The sequence below is a fragment of the Corvus moneduloides genome, chromosome 6, assembly GCF_009650955.1.
Source record: "Corvus moneduloides isolate bCorMon1 chromosome 6, bCorMon1.pri, whole genome shotgun sequence".
Classification (NCBI taxonomy): domain Eukaryota; kingdom Metazoa; phylum Chordata; class Aves; order Passeriformes; family Corvidae; genus Corvus; species Corvus moneduloides.
Window position 1 is genome coordinate 16,300,301 of NC_045481.1, and position 21,562 is coordinate 16,321,862.

The window sequence follows — 21,562 nt, forward strand, 5'->3', positions numbered from 1 at the left end:
TTCCCGTTGCATTGTGTTTGCAAAGTAAATACTGGAGGGCATTGCACTGTGCACTGGGAGGACTAAAGGGAAAAGTTCAACATCTTGACCAACTTGAAGAGGCTTTTTCCTGGTGTCTCCTCTGACATTTGCTGTTCTGGCCCAGCGGGGCTGTTGAGAAACTCAAGTAGGCTGTTAGGCAGGACAGGAGAGACAGCATGTCATGGTTCATCATCTTGTGGTTTCTTCCATCAGTTGAAATGTGGAACACTGGAAGTTTCCATTGACACAAAACACTGTGTTTATTTATTTCTTCTTTAATAATCATGTCTTACATAGCAATGAAGTTGTGTATATTCCATGAGCAGAAAAAATCTCTGCTGGTCAAATGGGTCCTCTAATGCATCAAAATAGTAATTGCATGCTGCTGGATCAAGAAACTAGCAGGGAATGAGGCAATTATTTGAAATTGAGTATTTTGTTTTCATCGTATCTTGTCTGATGGTATAGTTTCTGGGTTTTGCATCTGTTGCTCTGAATTTAGTGACTCTTTTTTTCCTGTCCCCAGAGATATGATTCAGTCTCCAGTGTACCTAGCAGTACCTCTTCCAGGAAGGATTCACAAGGCAGTAACAGGAGTCTGGGTAATGTTTTGTTTGTTTACCTTGTAATGAAATATTTCCCTTTGCACATGAAACATTAAGCTGCTTCTACTCTACTGTTGATGTTTTTGTTTGGATTTTGGTTTTTTGGGGGGTTTTTTTGAGATGAATCTGAGTAGCAGGTCAGCTGGAGATGACTTGGCAATTTGAAATTAAGAGTTTTGGGCTTGCACTGTCCTGTTGTCTGGAGATTGAGCAAATGAGACTTTGAGAAGTTCTCATGCTTTTGAGAAATTCATACCTCGATTTACTATGCAAGTGAACTAAGAAATTACAGACCCTCTGTTAGGATAGGATGCAGCACTAGGTCCCCGGTCTAGTCCTTTTTCATGTATCAGTATTTTTCTCTGTGAAGTGCCTGAAATCCAATACCCATATTACAGTGGTAGTTAGACAAGAATATTGCATACAAACCCAGTATCCTTATTTATGAAAGAATGCTGAAGGAGTGGAGATACTGCAAAATAAACCCTCAAAAATTAATCAAGTCCCCACAAAAGTCACCCTGCTAGAAGTCAGTTTGACCCAGTCTCCTCAAAAAGAAGACTGAGGCAATGACCTGGTTCCAGTCATGACAGAGAAATGCTGGGTACTAAATGGCTCTTCTGACTTGGAGACAGCATAATAGTAAAATGTTTACTAGAAGTTTGAGAAAGATAAAGAGGAGGCCAATTTATAAACTTAACAGTGAAAGAGATTAAGGGAAGTGATAGGATATAAATGTGTTCTGGGTGTCTCAGGAACATGCCTTTTTTCTTTCTAAAAGTTGTTTGAGTATAACACAAGTTATTAAATTCAGTTGAGATAACCCAGACACATGGTGTGATTCTTGGCGTAGTCTCCTGTTCAGGGCCAGAAGCTGGACTTCTATGATCCTTAAGGGTCCCTTCCAACTCAGGATATTCTATGATTACATGATTCTATTCTATGAAATGTGAAGGCTTTTAGCTATGCAGAAGGTCAGGGTACTGGACTTGGTGGATATTTTGTCCTTAAAGTGTAGGTGTTAAAATATTTCAAATTTATTTTGGGAGATGTTTGCAGAGATAAGCAGCCCACCTACTATTGAGTTCTCTTATTTCTGGAATGAACTTTTAAGATACTGCATTACTTCTAAAAATATTAATTGGCTTTCTTCCATAGATACTATTACATTATCAGGTGATGAACGAGACTTTGGAAGACTGAATGTGAAGTTGTGTTATGTTTCATCTGTAGAACAGATTTGGATCACAGTTTTACATGTAAGCAAATATAAATAAGTTGGTTACTTACTCAAATGACTATTCTACTGTGCTAAGTGGTAATTGTCATAAAATTTGTCTCTCTGTTACTTTAATGAATACTTTAAAAAAAATAAAATTACTTGTGTTAATATAAACGAAGTTCAGTCAAATGTAATACTAGGCTTCAAAGCATCTTCCTCTCCTTTAATTTTTTTTTCTGTTGCAGTCTCTGTTCTGCTGCAGTCAGTAAGAAGAAGTAGTAGATATCTCCTTGTGTTACTATACATATGTTAATATGCACTCTGGTTGTGAAGAGAGGAACTGTTCAGCACAGACTAGAAAGCTGAGCTGGTCATAGGCTCGTCCTGCTGTGGACGTTTTCCTGTGGAAATCTGAAGGCAGTAAATGGGAGCAACTGTGGAGGCAGCAATTAAGTGGCTTCTGTGATTCTATGACTTTAACAGTTCCTTCAGGGCAGAACCCTAACACAACTTTGAGGACACCTAGCTTCCTGTGGCTTTTTTGTTAGCAAATGCGATACGGTTATGCTGGTTGTTTTATATACTTCCTAGAACTGTGAATAACTTTCAGGCAATGGAACTTTAAGTAGACCCTGTAAGTACATCAAATGGTAAAAGTCTTGCATTGTCTAAACGGACTGTTTTCAATGTTGCAGTGCAAAGACCTGAGCTGGCCTTCTAGCTGCGGGGAAAATCCTCCTATCTGTGTCAAGGGAATTCTCACACTGCCCAAGCCAGTGCATTTCAAATCTTCTGCCAAGGAGGGCTGCAGTGTAAGTAGAGGCATGAAAAACACTGAGAAATACTTTTCCCCACAAAAACTAAATATGACATGTAAATGGATTTTTAAAATGGACCAAACATCCACTCCTATGCCATATTTGCCTTAGTAGCTGCCCAGGTGTGTTGTACTTTCCCCAACTTCTCAAAATCCTATTAAAAGCCTTATTCCACTTCCTCCTCCTATATCCTCTCTTGCATTGTACTCTTGCCCTCCTTCTCTCACAAGCTGGCAGGATAGATATGCTCATAGGGGACTGAGCCATGAGCTGCTGGCCTCAGCACCTCCGTGGGGGACCAGAGGAAGACAGGGCATACCTGTAGGTACACACTCATCCAGGGAAGGTAGCTGATGTACTGCCTCTGATTTGTCAGGAGACAATATTCACACTTTGGTCGCTACAGAAAATAGTAAAAATTGGTCACATGGGACAAGATTCCAGATGGTGGCGGTAAAGGAATTTTAAGGGGGTAGAAGGTAAAGCAACATAAATCTCCCATAATATGAACCAAAGGTGAAAGAAAATAAAATTAGCTGGAGAGACTGTAGCAAAAGGCTAGAGAATCTGTTATGACAATGTGTGTGTGCTGTTGTAAAGCTCCAGAAGAGATGGCCACAACTCATTATGGTAATGAAAAATAATCCAAAACTTCACCCCTGTCAGGGTGTGACAATGAGGGGGTGAATGTATGTGGACTTTGCACTATAAAAGCACACTTTCCATGGCAACCTAAAATGGTAGTCGGGAGCAGTGGCTATAGAACCAGGATGCCTTGGTTTCTAGGTTTTGGGCTCGGTGGGATTCTCTTAAAATGATGATGTTACTCCTCTGTTTTTCTTTCTAGGACATTGAATTTATGGAAACTTTTGTTTTTGCTATTAAACTGCAAAGCCTGCAGGCTGTCAGACTGGTATTTAAAATCCAGACACAGACTCCCAGGAAAAAAACTATTGGAGAATGTTCCTTGGCACTGCGGGAGCTGAGCTCACAGGAGTCGAGTCATTGGCTGGATATATCTCCTCCTTCCAAAGCACCTGTAAGTGCCAATACTGTGGAAGTATGTTCTTATCTCACCTAGAAAGAGTTGCTGGAAATGAAAGTAAAATAATTCAGGAGTAAAAACTAGAGGGGTTCTTTTTTTTTATTCCCTTTACCCTACTTCCTTGGAGAAAGGCATTTTGATGGGGAAAAAATGCAGACTTTTGAACTCTGCACATAACTGTTCTGGTCATAAACTGCAGATGTTTCTAGGAAAAGAGCTGGAGCAAGCTCTTCCACACCATGGCTCACAGCTTGAGGGAGGGGCATTCTGGGGAAATGTTCAGCAAAGAACACCGGGTAATTGTCTTTTCTGACCAAAAAAGCATCAGAAGATCCTTAGGACTCACAGCAAGAGCTCAGAGCAAATGGCATCTGCTTTTTTTATGGAAGAAAAGTGCTAAGATCTCCAGTGGCCTGAAACTGCAAAGGCAGCCATATATTTAATGTTCAGATTGCATGCTGTGAAGTAATAATTCAGACAGTTCATTTCCATTAATGTAATAAGAAGCAGGTGGTTCTCACAGTGGGATTTCCTTTCCCCCTACCCTCACTTTGTTTATTTCTTTTATAGATTGTGTCTAGACATTTGTATTTTCAACAAATTAAACTTGAATTAGCAATTAAAAAGCAAATTTTATTTAAGTGTGTCTGAGTAATATGAATGATACTCTTGGTTTCTAACATAAGTTACGCTTGACATTTTTTAGTTCTAATGTGAAAAACCATATTGCTTCAAAAGCAGTAAGATAAAGTGACAGAGGAAGGTGGTTTATAAAGCATTTCATCTCAGTGTAAATTTCTGAATCATCTCATAGTTTCTCAGTCTGTGTTGGCTTTCCTCACCATTATATCCAAGAGCCCTCCAGACACTCTGGGATTCATCCCCTACTACCCTGTGAGGCAGCAAACTACCCCCTCTGCCAATAGAAAGCCAAAGCTCAGAGTCGACACAGAAGTTTTGTGGCTGAGCTAGAAAGAGAATTTGGGTCTCTTTGATGAATTGGAGCCTGACTTTTCTTTATCTGACCTGTTGCTCTCTTGCTTAGTGCATTTTGGTTCATTGAAGTGCATTAAAACTTGAAGGCAACAAAGACTAGCAGACTCCATTTAAATGAAGGTTGTCAGGAAAGGTGGGTCTCCACTGGCTGTTTCCTGCTGCTCTTACAGTGTTCTGAGGACATTAGAGTCTGACAGGAGAGCAGTGAGGATGACTCAGTGCAACTTTGCCCCTGGCAAAAATTCTAAAAAAATCCCCCAAGAATCAGACTGGAGATCTCAATACATATACTATATGTGTGTGCCTGTAAAACACGAGTACTTTCATAACACAGGAAACTACACAGTATGCAGTCGCCCTAAGCAATCATGACATTAAGTGACAGTATCTATGGAAAACATTTCTTATATCTCCATATTGCGAAATTCAGAAGTGTGGGAGGGGGAACTCTGAAGGTTTTTGTGTGAGTGGAGCATTCACAGTCTCTCACTTCCACACCCAGATTTAGTAAAGTTGCAATGGCACGTCTGGTTTCCCCTGTGAGTACCTGCTCTTACCACTGCAGAATCTGTACCAGGTGAAAACCAAGGACTAGTTTCTTTGCCCAGTATCCCTGGCCGCAGCCCACGAGGGCCGTATGTGCACCACACACAAGCAGCTCATCAGTGGAGCACATGTACTGCATCTATGACAAGTGCAAGATGCATTTACTGTGCATCTGCAGGTTCTGTATACAGCACATGCTTACATTTCTCTCCAGGAAATCCCAGACAGAAATGTGGGAGCCCAACATATGACAAAATTCCTGTGTTTCCTGAGTTTATAAGCAACTTAATCCAGATGTTATGGCAACATTCTTCTGCTTGTAGGTGTGCCGTCCAGAACTTCAAATAGGAACTTGTTTTCAAGCAATAAACAGGAGGATACAGTTACAGATTCTTGAAGCACAAAACCTTCCTGTTTCATCTACGCCACTGTCATCAAGTAAGTTACATCAGCTGTTTCATGCCTCCTGTCTAAAAGCATTTGTAACAGGTAAATTGCTGCGCAAATGGGTTGGCAATTCATAACATTCCTTACAAGCCTCAGACTAACATACTGTGTGGTAGATTTCCATTGCCAAGGCTTGTTTCCCCAGATGTCTTACTTGATTATATTTTGTTTGGTTTGAAGATACGTGTTTATGTATTTTGGAAGATTTTTATCCCAGTATTAATCTTGACATACAAGAGCATTAGCTTGCACTTGCTGTTTGGATACTGTGTTTATCAGTTCAACATTACCGAACATACTCTGTGTGACTAGTCAGGAAAGCTGTTGTACAGTTCTTTTGGCCAGACTTTTGAGAAATTGATGCAATTTGAGCCATACGTATGGATCTTGCTGGTTCCCTTTTGGGTGTGTTGTCAGTAATCCTTTGTGTGCTATGCCTTTTTCCTTCCCTCTTGTGCTAGATTTCTTTGTGAAAATCGGAATGTTCAGTACAGAGGGGATCATCTATAAGAAGAAGACTCGCCTTCTGAAGTCCACTAATGGCCAAGTGAAGTGGGGAGAAATGATGGTTTTTCCAGTTAGCCAAGCAGAACAAGGAATTAGCTTTCTCATCAAGCTCTACAGCAGAAGCTCGATGAGAAGAAAACACTTCTTAGGACAGGTTGGTTTCTGCTAAATAGCCTGATATTAAAAATCCAGTTCCATAGGTTTCTTGGTATGAATTTTAAAATGCTTTAAATGAGGCAACATATAACAAAATAGTAAATTCTACTAAACTCTTCTGGATGTAATCCAAGCAGGAATGGTACTGAGCTCTTAAACATGCACCAGCATCAGAATGGGAGTTGACATTTGATTTTTCTTTCAAAAAGAAATCCTAATGTCAGTTTTGTGTGGAGTATTACTATGTGACAGATTCCTTCCAAGAGAAATAGGATCTTCTCTTTGCCTTTAGCTTTCTAAAGCTAAAGAAAACAAACGTAGCACCCACAGGAGTTCCATAACCTACAGTGTCCTGTACAGCAAGGGGGTGTTGGCTCACCATAACAATACACTCACAACAGGGATGTGTACAATGGTACAGTGTGTACACAGCTACAATGAGACTGCTTTCCTGGGTAAAACAATGCTAAAGTCAGTGCAATAGTCTATCTATATATGATCAAGTAATACTATAAGTGTCCAAACACAAAATATTTTTCGCTTTTTTTAAAGTTTTTTTTTAACAGACACAACTTCAGTAGTATCTCTTTGAAAGCATTTCTGTGATCATATTTATTTAACCACCATAAAACTTAGTAGTCTGGTCTCATTATTCTCTCCATCCTTTTCCCCTGCTTGTTCTAATTTACCATCATCCTTTCTGTCTCTCCTCTTCTTCTTGGTATAGTGAGCCATTGCTGTTCTTAATGCTCTGTGCTTTTCCTGACCCAGTTAGATGCAGTAACAGAATTTTAATATATGCATAAATTAATAATGTAGACTTGATTTGGAGACCCCAACTGTAACGTCTCATGTCAAATGGAGGACTGTGCTGTCCTTAGGTACAAAAAATTACACTGTCTCATTCTGGTGATGGTTTTTTTGCCTGCTGAAGACATGCAGCTACAGAAGATGCCTTTGTGCTATAAGCTATAGAAATGATGTGCCAGCAAGAGTTATGTGAAGTTCCTCCATTTTTTGTAGCCTCATGTTGCACCTGTCCCATCTTGCTGTTGGTAGAATTAGATTTGAAATCAGAAAAGAAAAAAAAATTGTTCTTTTTACTTGTAATACCTTGGGGGCAAAATAACTGGGTATGATTTTGCAGTCACTTAGCAATATGTGAGATAATCTGATGAGTTACATTTAATCGTGGATATTATTTTTCAGGGGAGGAAAACTTGTGCTCCTCAGAGGTTATTTGGAAAAGGTTGTTTTAGCTCATGAAGGCAGACATTGCCACATAACACATGAAGACATAAAATATGGCTCAGGGAAAAATGTACTTTGAGCAATTGGCTGGGTAGCTGGAAAAAAAAGGATATAGCTGGATCCATTAACTTTGTTCTTCAGAGAATGATGTTTAATTGGATGCTGTTCTAAGCAGACAATACTTAGATTAGGCTGCTTTTACAGGCATGTCTTTAATCATGAGCAAGATGTACATTGAATCTCTGTGGATGAAACATCAGCTGTCTGTGGTATTCTGGAAGACATTATTCTCACTTCTGGAGGACTCATGCCCCAGCAGTATAGGCTAAATGTACTTCATGGTCAAGGTTTCTGAGAAGTCTTAAAAGGACTCATTCTTGGAAGACTTGAGGAAAGAGAGTCCTGTAAATAATGCTACCTACTTACATAAGCAGAATTCTTCTGGCAATGGAGGCTGGTGATAATGTTAAGGGGGAAAATTTCCTAGTTGTACTTCATTTCCTCATTTAATGGCCACTATCCACTAACTGAATACTGAGAAGAAACGGACTCTTACTACGTGACTATGTGTGGTATGGGCACGTTAGTAACCTCTGTGGAATGCAGGTTTGGCCCTAGCTGTGGGAGTGTGCAATTTTAAATGCTCATGGAAAGGCTGGACAGCTCGTGCCGGATGCTGAATGGCTTGGAGCCAACTGTATCCAGACACACAGAGCCACCACTGGCCTGGTGAGCCCCTGACCCCAGCACGTGCATTTGAATACAGCAAGGAATGCTTTACTTAAAACATCTTATTAAGTACAGAAACATTATTATGTAGTGGGTTCTCTAAACTATTTGAGAGGCTAAATTTAAACACAGACTCCTTGTGTTCCCAGCTGAAAGCCAAGATGTGTTAGGACTAGCAGAACTGTATTTGTTGCTGTTATGCTTTGGTCACAATCTAGACGTTGTATCTTGTTCTACACTTTATTTATTTGGAATCAGTAAAGGCTGGGCTTTTGTTATATCAGGTAAACTCTAATTTTTTTTTTTTTTATTTTTTTTTTTTTTCCTTAATGCAGATCTGGTTAAGTCCCAATAGCAGCAACAATGAAGCAGTAGAGCAGTGGAAAGATACCATTGCAAATCCTGAAAAAGTTGTTGTTAAATGGTACAGCATTGGTCCATCTTGAAGACTGGAGATGAAATTCAGAACTGATTTTTCTACGAAAATCCATATGCTGTCTAAAATAGTATAAATAAAAAGAAAGATATTGTCTATGCAAGTTCTTCAGAAGTCCTCCACTGCATTATGCCTCTGTGGAAACAGGGAAGATTCAGTTTCACCAGGAGAAATACCAGCTAAATATTATTACAAAGAAGACTTAGGAACCGGAGGAAGTGCTCATTTGATTTCACAAAATCCATCTTGAAAAAAAGATGCTTGCCCCGTTTGGGCTTCATAAAAGCACAGAAATTCAATTTTGGAGAGAAGCAGCTTGAATCAACTCTGTTTCACACTAGTCACTGACATCATGCTCATCTGCAGTCTTGTCTTTGGCAGACTCCAAAGTCCAGGGTATGGGTCAGGTCAGTGGCTCGATTCTGGGTACCTGTGAGCCTCTGGGGTTGTTGACACCATTTGATCACAGTAACACATGTCCAAGCAAGTGGGAAAGCTGCGGCAGTAGGAGAAGGCGTAAAAGGAAGTACACAGTAAGGCAGTACCCACAGGCTTTTCTGATCTCCATTTTGGATGAAGGGTTGTTCAGAAGCCTGTAGCTTGAGCTTGCCCCCATCCTTTTCTCAAAACAGAGAGATGGAAAGATAAAAGTTTCTCTGACTTAGTGATCTTTAAAAGAGGGGCCCTCCAGACTTACTCTGTTTGGGTAAATTCTGGCTGGAATCAATGGAATAGTACAAAGAGGCAATGACCCTGCCTAGGATCAGAGCCAATATTTTTAGATTAGTTTCTTACATAGAAAACTTATATGTAAACCACTTCCTATCTAATCAACATGCTCTAGCATTTGCTTACATTGCCAAAACACAGGCTAATATGTACAAAGGAGTAAGCAAAGATTTACTCACGTAAGTGCTTTTTTATATTAATTAAAATGCAGCACTGTAAGGGATTCAGACTGTGGTTAAAGGATGGGCTGCTACTGCAGAAGTATTTGTTACATGTCTAGGATGCTAAAAAAATTACGTGTGGGAGTACATTTTCATTACTTGTTTCTACTAAGAAGAAATGACTATATTTTTTATTGCAAATGGTATTTTTCAAACAAAATCCTAATACTATATTTTCTATTAGTTCCAATATTTTCAGGTGTTTATTCACAGTTATTTTTAAGGGGGGAAAAGACCAAGTATATAATTGATAATGTATAAATTGAAAAGCACAGACCTCTGCACTATTTCAACTACCTGATTAAAAAATTGAATAATTGGTAATTGAAACTTTTTAAACTTCAACCATCCAGATTGTTGTTGTTGAAATTTGGTATTTTGAAAACAGAATGATTTTTACAGACTCAGACATATTCTGCTTTTCAACCAGTCATTTTAAAAGAACTGAAAAAAGGTTTTGCATATCACTTGGAGAACAAACATCACTTCTAGCTCTTACTCTTTGCAAAGCTCCTAGTAGGCCCAGAAGATCTTGACTGACACTGATAATTTTCAGCCAGTTACAACAGTCAGGAGGAGCTTGGCCTGCTGGGTAAAATGAAAAAAAGGAAGTGGGCTGACCTGATATTTTTGGAGTATCTTTATTTGAATACATGGATCTTTTTTTTTCATTGTGGCTGAACATTATATTATTCATTGTGGCAGTAAAAAAGCTGTGCAAACTAACTCTTTCCTGATGCAGAATGCCATTCTGTTTAAAAGAGAGGACAGGGAATATCCCAGTGTTTTGCAGACTTTAATTATTACAGCAGTGGTTCTACAGTTTCCAACTCAGTGGATACTGTGTAAAATGGATTTCTGGGGCTGTTTTAGGACACCTACCCTTCTAAAGGCCTAACTAGTCTCTTTTTTTTCTATGTTAATATTTAATCTGTTTATAATAAAAGCTATGAACAGAAAACATTCCTCTTTTTTTCCCAATTGTTTATACCAATGTAAAGTAGGAATTGAACTTCACTTTGAGATGCTGCTAAACTCCGATCTTCTGCTAAAAATGTAAGAAGATTGTGACTTGCTATTCATCTCTTGGAAAGCTTCAGTAGGGTGCATCAAGGTCTCAGAAGCAAGTGTTCAAGGCTGGAAATTTTTCAGCATCTCACATGAAAATGGGAAAAAACAACCTTCACCTATAGTCTGGACTGATGCAGAGTTATTCTAGAGATCCATGATTTATGTTCCCAGTTTTAGTGCTTCCTGATTGAAATACAGTTTCATGATCAACAAGCCTTGTCCATTTGTATCTGTCTTATTAAATAGGATTTCTTGATATGGCAGGGAAGAAGGAGGTGGAAGGGAAGAATATTTACTGTGATCCTTGTCAACACTCCTACAAGATGCTTGAGTATTTCTGTGGACTAGTTTTCTGAGCTGCAAGTGGGAAGCTACATTTTTTCTGTGAGAAAATGCCAGCTAACAAACTCTGTTTCATGTAATGCTGCCTGTAGGGGAGTTAACTGCTGCCACAGGGAGGAGATACATAAGGCTTCTCCATGCATGATGCACACAGGTACTGCAGCACTCTGGAGAGCTGCTTTGAGGCGCTGCTTCATCCTGTGCTCATTCCCTGGCTTCAGCGTGTTCTGCATTTGTGTGCATTCATGTAAGAATTCAATGAGTTCTTAATAGTTGACTGTTGTCAACAGTTGTGCTTTTTGTCACATAAAGCATTTTTTGTTGGTGATTCATTGAGTCTAGAGCTTATTGGTATGGTTGGTCTGTTAGACAACAGTCCTGAAAAAACATGAGACGTGGGGAGACACGCATGTTCCTAGTACCAGTCCCAGGTAAAACTGCCTGTAAAATGGGCTGTTCAGCAGGTGTTGTTTCCATTTTGACTGTCTTAAAATGCCAGCTAGAAATCACCCGGGACATCTTGCTTTTTAAATGCAGAATATTTTGCTTTACTTCTTAGTGACTGCCTCACTAAAATGCATGTGAGACTTTAGCTCCTTCAAATCCAGCTCCTGGCTTATTTGAGACTAAGGCAGTTTTCCAGGAAAGGAAAATGATGCATCATTTGAAGACCAATCCATGATACAAATTACCATGGAACTTCATGTACTCCAGGATACATGCAAGAAAAAAGAAAGAGGTGTCCTGGGGCACTCTTCTAATGGTCACAGCTGTATGTTGTCCCTCTAAAGCATCCTCAGTCACTATTTCGGTTGTTACATCCAAGTTTACTGTCATTTACATTACTGTTAAAGCTGTTTTGTCAGTTCACTTTATTTGTAGATAAAAGGTACACGTGGTTTATAGTTGGATTTGTTCTTGCGTCTACTTAGTGACTCACCCAGCTTCCTAACCAAAAACAATTCTGATGAAAGCAGCAGAGGTTCAGAGCTGCACCAGTTTTATTTTTGTCAGCTCCCAAATGGATGTGGATGAACTGGAGGAACAGTTATGATCTTATATTAAATGTTATTCATACAGAGGTCTGTGCCTGCATAGTTAGAAACCAATCATAGACTAAACTTGATCAGATTTTCCAAAAAGTATGTGTATAATTTCACTGGTTAATTAAACAATCCTGGTTTTTTTATTTATGGCTAATAGCATTCCATATGTAAACGAGGTCAACAAACTTCTTTTTCAAGTTTTTACGTCTCAGTGACATGCCATGGCATTTTTTTAAGGAAAAAAAAGTGATATTCTACTGCAGAAGATGAGTGGGCGTAACAGTTTGTAAACCGCATTATCATACAACATTACTTGGAAAATAATTGTATTTCAGCATCCGATCTTATGTGATCACAACATAAATAGAGCCATGTTGTTAAATCTATTAGGCATCTCTGGTTTTTCCTTTTGTTGGCAGAACATCTGTATAAAACAAAAGGTGATTTTGTAAGCATTCAATTAAGTACATATGCTGTTTGACTTGAAAATTGTTTGCCTGATGAAAGTTCCTTTTAGAGTTATGAGTCGATTTTGCAGCCAGAACATAAGCTTGTCTAGAAGTTTGGGGCAGGGTTGTCCCACGTCTTATTTTCATCCTGCCAACATATATATGACATGGCTGCATAGTTGTGGAAAGCTTGGCATACATCACCCTGGACATGATATGCCCTCCTTGTTTTTCCAGCTTCTGCTGCAAAAATTACATCACCATGTAAATACAGCCCTGTACATGATCTCATGCTTGCTGCATAGAAAAAGCCATCAGTAAAATCAGCACCATGTTCCACAAACACTGCTCCAGCACATGTACATTCTTTTCTCTAGCTTGCGGTCAGGAACAGGCCATTGTCTCTCAGTCCATGGCAGAACTCCCACTGTGTTCAGCAGAAGCAACCAGTCTTCAAAGCTGGTTTAGTGATGGTATGATTTATCTAACAAAAGGTTACACACAGCTCTTTTTTGTATCTATTTTTAAAATAGATTAAAATGTCTTCACAGTGATGTTTCTGTAGAAACTGAATAGCATGGAAGTGGATCTGCATATCTTAATGTAATGCAGTTCTTCCCGTAGGTTTCAGAGTCTTTAAAATAAATCCTCTGTGCTTATTTTTCCCCCATATTCAAGTGTGCAGTTTTTTCATTCCTTTGATTTGACTGTAGACTACTCTTGTCCCTCAGCATAAAGAAGTCTGTAAAGAGTGTCTGGTTTTTGCAGTTAGCTTTCTGCATTTCTAGTAATGTTTCCCCATTCTTTACCTAGTATTGGGATTAGCATTATACATGTGTAATTTGTTGTTTAAAGAACTAGCAACAGAAGAAGGCTTTCATTCCAGGCCTTGGCTTGTGTCTGATGCTCTACATTTCTGAGCTACTTTTGTTCACAGCTTCAATGGTATGGTTCTTTTGGTGCTCCCCAAATTTCTGTGTTATCTATCACCATTGAATACAACAATGGGACAAATTAGTTGGAATTTTTTATGTGTACCTGGGTATCTTTATTTGCCTTTCTCCTCCTCCAAAAATTACCTTAGGAAATCATTTTATGTGATGAGAAGGAGCAAACTGTTTTTGCTTCTGACCTTTGAGGACAGTAGTGTTGTTTGACTGGCACCATAGTCCTTTGAGACAGAGGAAGGCTCAAGGAAGAGTCATAAAAAGGTGCACCTCCAGGTGGAGGGAGGCCTGTACCTCCTCCATGTATGATCTGGGAAACACTCGTTAGCCTGGGGACTGGGATCCCTTGTCAGATGCACATTGTATTTTTATCCTTATCTTGCAAAACTTTCTGGAGCTATGGAGTGGCTCAGTAGAGAAATTTTCCATAGGAGGAATGATATGGTTCACATATTTCTGTGAAGCAGAGAACTGACTAAAAGATCTTGAAGGTCTTTGAAAAAAACAGTCATAGGAATGTACTTTGTAGTTTTAAATATAGCCAAGCTTTGTCACTTGTCATGGGAGAGGAGTGGGTTCTTACTTTGTGATACACAGCAGAAGAAAAGGGCATGTACACCCTGAAAGAGGGCTGGCTTTCCTCTGCAGTGGAATCATTAGTCCTTTCAATACTGAGGTGGAACTATGCATGCTTAGCTTCCTCTTTTCCTGCAGTAAGGGCAAGTTGGGTGGTGAATTGTTAAAAGGGAGGTAGTGAAGGAGGTATAATAAAAGCAGTGCTTTTGTTTTGAAAAACATTGCTTTTCAAAGCAATGTGACATGCCCGTAACTATTGACAAAGCTTTTATTTGACATGACTAAGGATAGATGATTACGCATTTAAGTATTTGCTTAAGTTCTACCAACACTTCCTGGCATGAGACTGGATTCTCTCTGTATTTATATGGTGCTTCATTCTGTTGTGTTCATTGACCTTTGAGCTCTAGACCTAATTATGCCTGATTTCCTATGGATTCATCCCTTGTGGCTGATTGACTTTGGTGTGCAAATCAGGGTAGACTTCTGCCATCTTTTTACTGCACATCACACAATTACAGTTTCTGTCTGTGATGGATTCTCTCATTTCTAGAACGAGATGAGCTTATGGCAGCTATTCTTTCACCTAGGAAACTGGGAACTGGCTCTCCCTTTCCTACCTGAATGTTCTTGGGTTTTCTTAGAACCTTTGGAGACAGAATTATCTGTGACATCTCTGCCATCAGTCAAATTTGGCTGTAATGACTAATGGGCTCAAAAATTACTGTGGACCTTGGAAGATAAATGAGTGAAAGCAAGCTCTGCTGCTTCTGGACCCTGGGGCTCAGCTGTTTTTTCCTCTGCTCTGCCACAGGCCAGAGAATCTTTTCAGGTCAATGCTGATCATGATTCCAGCAATACCAGTTCTCAAGACAGTCTCTCTAAAGACACATTTCTCAAAGCATGGACATTTTCTTTAAGCATGTCCCTCTGTATGAAAAGATCAAAGCACTAGTAAAGGCATATGAGCCATGCTAACTGCATCAACACTTCAGAATTTTGGCAGTACAAGCCATGAATCCAGTATTCAGGTGTAGATCCTCAGCTGGTGCAATGGAAACTGGACTATCCCAGGTAAAACTGCCTGTAAAATGGGCTGTTCAGCAGGTGTTATTTCCATTTTGACTGTCTTAAAATGCCAGCTAGAAATCACCCGGGACATCTTGCTTTTTAAATGCAGAATATTTTGCTTTACTTCTTAGTGACTGCCTCACTAAAATGCATGTGAGACTTTAGCTCCTTCAAATCCAGCTCCTGGCTTATTTGAGACTAAGGCAGTTTTCCAGGAAAGGAAAATGATGCATCATTTGAAGACCAATCCATGATACAAATTACCATGGAACTTCATGTACTCCAGGATACATTTTCAGAGGGTGAAACCGGTATTTTGTGCTTCAGAATAAAGATTCTTGAACTGGCAATATATTACTGTTGCCAAAAAAAAAAAAAAAAAAAAAAAAAGGGAGGTACCACCCTGAGACCATGGTTAAGAGTTTTGCACAGATGACAGTTACGCATTGCTTCACTTTCTACTGGGAAAGCCCCACCTGCAGAATAGTGTTGAGCTGTAGTCATCACCTTTCAAGACAGATACAGAACAAAATGGAGAGAGTTTAAAGGAAATTATGATACCAAGAACAAGAAAATCTGACCTGTGAGTAAGGAGTAAGGTACTGGGTGATTGAAGATGGAAAAGAGTAAGTATTGAGATAAAATTCTAATATTCTAATATGCAAATGTTTTTGGAAAAGGAAGACAAGGATTGACTGTTCTCCATGTCACTAGGGATGAACGGAATACTCATGTCATCACAGATTACAAGGAAGTTTCAGCTAGAAAATACCTGCTTTGATTTTTTTTAAATGGCTCAGCAATATTTTACCATCTCTATAAAATACTGAAGAAAAAGCATGTTCTCAGATACAACCTGAGTATCTTAAAAGTTTGACCATTACTGAAGATAAATGAGAAGGTGGTTTTCTTTACTTCTTTATTCTGCTGTCCTGCAGAAGAGTCTTTAAAAAACAGTTACCAGCAGTTCAAAAATTATATATGGGAAGTTTTTAGTGACATCAAAATTGTATCTCTTTTTGACTGGCTTTTTAATCCTTTCATGAAAGTTTGGCAGTTCTCAGAAGTAAGACTGACCAAAAGTTAATTTTGCAAAGGGAATGTGATGCACTCACCTCACTGCTGATGAGGAAATAACCTTGAGCAATTCACCCATTGGGTAGATACTTATTTCTGATACAGTAATGGTCTACATGGTAAATATAATGTTGGTATGACCATAAAGCACAACTTTCAGCAAACACAGCATCTCCACCTTTTGTTTAATCCACTAATTCCTTACTGTCCATTCTGTCCCACAAACTTTGCCCTGTAAAAGCTTTCCATTACATCAGGTATGAACAAAAAACTAAAACAAAGATTCATTGACTTCCTCAGTAAAGGGCCCTCATCACGCCTTCCTTGGGCACCTTTCATTTCAAGGGGTGTGTCAAGTATGCACGGGGTTCCTTATCAGGCCACCAGCCAGAAATACGAGTTTATGAAGTACTATTGAAAAAGGTTAGCAAGTGTTGTTTTCTAATCTCATTTTGGAAGCTCTTTGAGTGAATTTCACTGCCCAAGCCCACTTTCATCAGTGTAGTTATTAACAGTGACTTTTAATGAAGCAAGATGAAGATGCCTGCAATAAAACCATGATGGTATACAGCCAAGGTGAATTTTTTCAGTTCCCTCTCTGAAACAAATGGGACCATACTGAAATCAGTAAAAATGCTTTAAATTTGAGGGTTTTTTTCTTTTTAAGTCTCATCCCATGGTACCATTAGGGTTTTTTTCACTCAGAAGCTGGAATCTGATATTTCTGTCTATGGGGATGGCAAGGACTTCGTCAGAGAGAACAGCTATGCTAATAATGTAGAACAGAACACTGGCAGCAAGAAAATATAGCCTGTTACTGGTTTTAAGCTGAATTTGCCTTAACTTGGTGAACAGTTGGTTGCTTTGAACTTGAACATGTTTTGACTTGGTAACAAGTAAAAGGTAATTTAAAAACCCCCACATTCTATATTAATGGGACACATGGGGTAAAGTTTAAGAAGGTAGCTTCTGCTTATGTATCTGTAATACATAGTTGGAAACTCAAGCAGCACCACTGGAGACTTTTAAAATTAACTTATTTGCATTTCAGTCCCAACCTATCCACATTTATAGTATAGTCTGTAGTATAGTCCAGATGAAATTGATTAAGCACATCCTGAATTTCAAAGCCGTTTAGTCATATTTGTTAAGAGTTTGACGCGCAAGCAGCTTTGCTGATTCCCAAACAAGTTCAGGTATAACAGGACTGGGCCTACCATGTCTAATGTTGATTTTCTGATTATGATATTTTATTACACTTCATTTATACATTGAAACCATTTCTTTTTTTCTACAGTGCTTCCTGTTGGCAACGTGCCACTGTGTGAATGGCATATAGTCTTGACTCCTTTTGCAGTAACGTGTGGTCTAATGCCAACTTTTTGTTTAAAAAGGGTGTGAAAGGATTTGGTCTATGAGAAAATGATGCTAAGCATTAGCTCTGACATCATTTGAGCACCTGCCTCACGAATAACCCCGGATACTCTCAGAGATACAGAGCAGAATAGAAATTTTTTTAATCAATTTCAGCAAGAATTCTGCTATAAAATCCCAAATGTCCTTTCTGTCTTTAGCTTAAATAAAAGTTTTGTTCTTGTTCATAAACAAATTTTATGGTTCATAAATGAAATACCTAACTACTATAAATATATGCTCTGGACAAAGGCCAATTATGATAACCATACTTAGTCTTAGTAAGCATCAAATTAATTTCCAAAGCTGTTTAATGTGGTCAGCAATTTCCCATCTCCATTTGTTGTGCAGTGTTGCTAGGTGCTCTTATAGCACCTGCGATACAACCTCTGCTCAGCTGATTTTGTGAGTTTTCCTCTGGGCACAGAAAGCTTTTAAAATGCATAGGTTGTGTTACAGCAATAAAAACATCAAAACAGAAGTCATGAATAGATATTTTTATAGATGAAAATGAATATGCGGATGATCTAGTTTATTTTCTAATTACTTAGACCTTCCGCCTTGGTATGAGTATTAATTTAAATAAAAAGAACAATGGCCATAAATGGTTCCAAGATTTGTATGTGAAGCTCTGCATGAAAAATGGAACAGAATTAAGTGACTTAACTGAGTACTTATTGTCATGTTCTCTTCATAAGATGTTATCTTGTGGAATAGACAAAACAAAATATTATTATTATTTAGTTCCATTTCTAATTTTTTGTAAAACGTTTAGGTCTCAAGGTAAGGTCTTAGGCCCTTAGAAACCAATGGAGTTACTTCTGAAAGGTCATTTCCAATGCTGTTCTTTTCCTAAGGAGAATATGTCTGTTACGAAGAAATTACAGAATCATCATTGATTTTATTGATTTTCTTGATAACCTATTCATTTAGGTAATATTCCTAATATTCCTATACCTATATATTCCTATATAGATTATATTTAGGTATATTCCACAAAGACGGAATAAGAAAGAAGCAGAAGATGTAAGAATAAGCCATGCCCAAATGAGTATGGGGTAGTAGAAAGATGATGCGTGCTTCTCTGTGTGAGTTCGTGCATCTGGTTTGTGTGTATCTACAGAGGAATCTGCAGAAGGAAGTGTAGAAGAAACTGGCAGAAGGACCACAAGATAGTTGTGTGCAGAGTAAGGCCCCCAGAAGAACAGAGAAGCCTGAAAGGTAGCAGGCAGCTGACACACGAGCAATAGAGCTGAGCTTGGCTCAACACTTGTGCTACTCTGGCAATACCAATGATTTCTGAAGACTATTTGATTATTCAGTGTGCTCTGGCTGCTTAAGATGCTTTGGAGTAAATCAAACCAAATAAACCTTTTTTCATAACTATCAAGTTAAAGCATGAAAAAGCAGAGATCAAAGTAATTTTCATGCTCAAATGATGTCTTTTTCATATCTTTAATGTGCAACTTTTTCATTAATCTTAATTACAAGTTGCCTTGGTTTATCATTTTTAGTTTAGGAGTAATAACAACATCCTCTAAAGTCATCTGGAAAAAATTGTCTGGATTTTACTCTACATTATGAAATCCATTTTCTAGTAGTTTTGTCAGGAACTAATTCCCAGCATTGGTTGAAACAGCTTTTGCAGAAAATTAGATCTTTATTAAATGCACATTTTTAAACAAAAAAGACTGATTTCTGGCGAAAATCTTGTTTTCTTTTAAATTAACTAATTAAATACTCAGAAACAGTCTTTTAGCCAAAAACTGAAAAGCCTCACTTTGGAAATACTCTCATATCTTCCTATGGGAGCTGTAGCTCAAATGACTCATTGTCCTCTATTAGGAGTTGCTCCCTGCAAGGAGAGTGCAACTCCAAGGAAGCACTGCAGGCAATCAACAGGACAGAAGACTGACAGACATAGTCACAAGCCAAACCTGAAACCTCGGGTACGGCTCCAAGGAACCAGCAGGATGACATTTTCTAGACTCTAGCTTTTGGAACTCTTAAAGAATACCTGGGAATGTGGCTTCCTCTTGTATTCCAAGATTCTATACCTTTTCCTGCAACGTAAAATTTCCAAGAGCAATTAAATAAAAATTACTATCAACTTGTCTTTCTCCTTGCTCCTTTGAAACTAGTATTATTCATACACCGGAACATGGGAATTATACAAGGTTTTGATATTGTGGGAGTTTGGCACTGGTAGTACTGGTCCCACTATCTTCCAGAACTGTCATCTGACAGCTAACTTAAATCATGTTATAGCCAGTGTCTGCACATTTGTTTGCATATACCAATTACAATTTATATAACCCTAAACTATATTGTAAAGAAAGTTCATCCACAAAATATCCATCAGCATAGCTTAATAAACAGTCTTATCTTACATTAGGCTTCCACTCTTTCCCATTCAACATATGGTTTCACTTTGAAAGAACAGACTTACAGTAAACTGTATCATCAGTAGGCTGATAAATGCTGTAATTCATAACAGGACATCTGTTTGAGGGAGATTTCCCATGCCTACTCAATGCTTGATTGCTTTCTAAAATACTAACTTTTGCTATATATTTAGATACTGAGTACTGTATATAGGAAAAGATATTATGGTTCTTGCCCATCTCTCCAACAATTTCAGTTTTTCATTTATTTTACATGTACATGCTGGTGTTTGGATTCTTAACAGAGATACTAACCTCAAGATCATTTGTACTTAAGAGACAAATGGGATCTTAACTCTACCTCAGTGGCCCTGGGTTTGCTGCTCTTGTAATCTGGCACGTCAGAAGTTCTCAATAGTAATTTACATTTCACAGTGCAAAGGTAGTGGAATCACCAGGTCCCACACTGGGTGCTGGAAGGTTCCTGAAAACTTTCTGACCCAGCTGAAGACATGGGCCTGCCTGTATGAAACATTTTGCTTGGAGATCAGATGAGGTGCAGAGGTGACAAAGATCCTTGAGGTTTCTGAGGTTCCTTGTGACTTTTTTTTAGTCTTTCTTCTATTTGTGACATCACCGGAATATATACAGTTTCCACTTGAGCCATCAATCAGTGCCTTTTGCCTAGGCAGTGAAACAAGTCACTGCAGTGCAACTATTTCTCTGTATGTGGTAATTATGGATGTATCTACACAGCTCCCAAAAAAGACAAACCACATGTATCTTCAAAATAACAAGGCTACTGTGGGTCAATGCTCAGTGCTTTTTCTTATAAACATGAGTCTGCAAAGAAATGCTCCCAGGAGAGTACTCAGGTAAGACATATATAGAGTGGTATGAAGATTGAGCACTTTAGAGGGCTTGGAGCCTGCCTGGTGATGTACTGTCATGACCTGTAAACATGCGAAAGGATTAAGGTTCTATCAACATGCTGACGTGGGAGGTTAATGACTAAGTCAATCATCCTGTTTAAAATGCAAACTTGTGCTCATCAGAAAAACATACAAAGGGGCCGCTAGTAGTGCCCGGAGCCAGAAATTTCCAGGTTCTGCTCTCACAGGGTAGCTGGCAAAGACAGATTCTGAAGATGAAACAGAGGCAAGGCAGGACATGATGGAACTAGAAAACCAGGCACCCCTTCCCCGAGTGGTACAGAATGCTAAGTCTAGCAGAAATCATTAGCCCACCCTTGGCATTGGATGCAAATCTATGCCTCAGATAGCAAGTCCTGGATCATTTGGCAGATGAAAGAGCCAAAGCCTAACCAAGCTTTTCATCAATCTTATCACTTTATTAAATATAATAACACAAAGATAATGCAATAAAATAAATCTATAATTCATATCATATCATATATAATCTCATATCACCTCATATCATATCCATATAGTATATAA

At 38.7% G+C, this 21,562-nt stretch overlaps 1 protein-coding gene across 4 annotated transcripts in view; it reads left to right on the forward strand.

Moving 5' to 3' along the window:
• TC2N (tandem C2 domains, nuclear) overlaps window positions 1-12,574 on the forward strand; it is a 34,958-nt gene extending 22,384 nt beyond the window's left edge. For 3 of the 4 annotated variants that reach the window (XM_032112817.1, XM_032112819.1, XM_032112816.1), the window contains 7 exons: window positions 548-623; window positions 1,785-1,885; window positions 2,544-2,660; window positions 3,514-3,705; window positions 5,577-5,691; window positions 6,162-6,361; window positions 8,679-11,470. In XM_032112817.1, coding sequence (XP_031968708.1) covers window positions 548-623; window positions 1,785-1,885; window positions 2,544-2,660; window positions 3,514-3,705; window positions 5,577-5,691; window positions 6,162-6,361; window positions 8,679-8,789 — 912 coding nt within the window. In that variant the 3' untranslated portion in view covers window positions 8,790-11,470. Of the gene's footprint in view, window positions 1-547; window positions 624-1,784; window positions 1,886-2,543; window positions 2,661-3,513; window positions 3,706-5,576; window positions 5,692-6,161; window positions 6,362-8,678 lie in introns of all 4 variants that reach the window. The other variant, XM_032112818.1, reaches the window with a different exon arrangement.
• The last annotated feature ends 8,988 nt before the right edge of the window (window positions 12,575-21,562 follow it).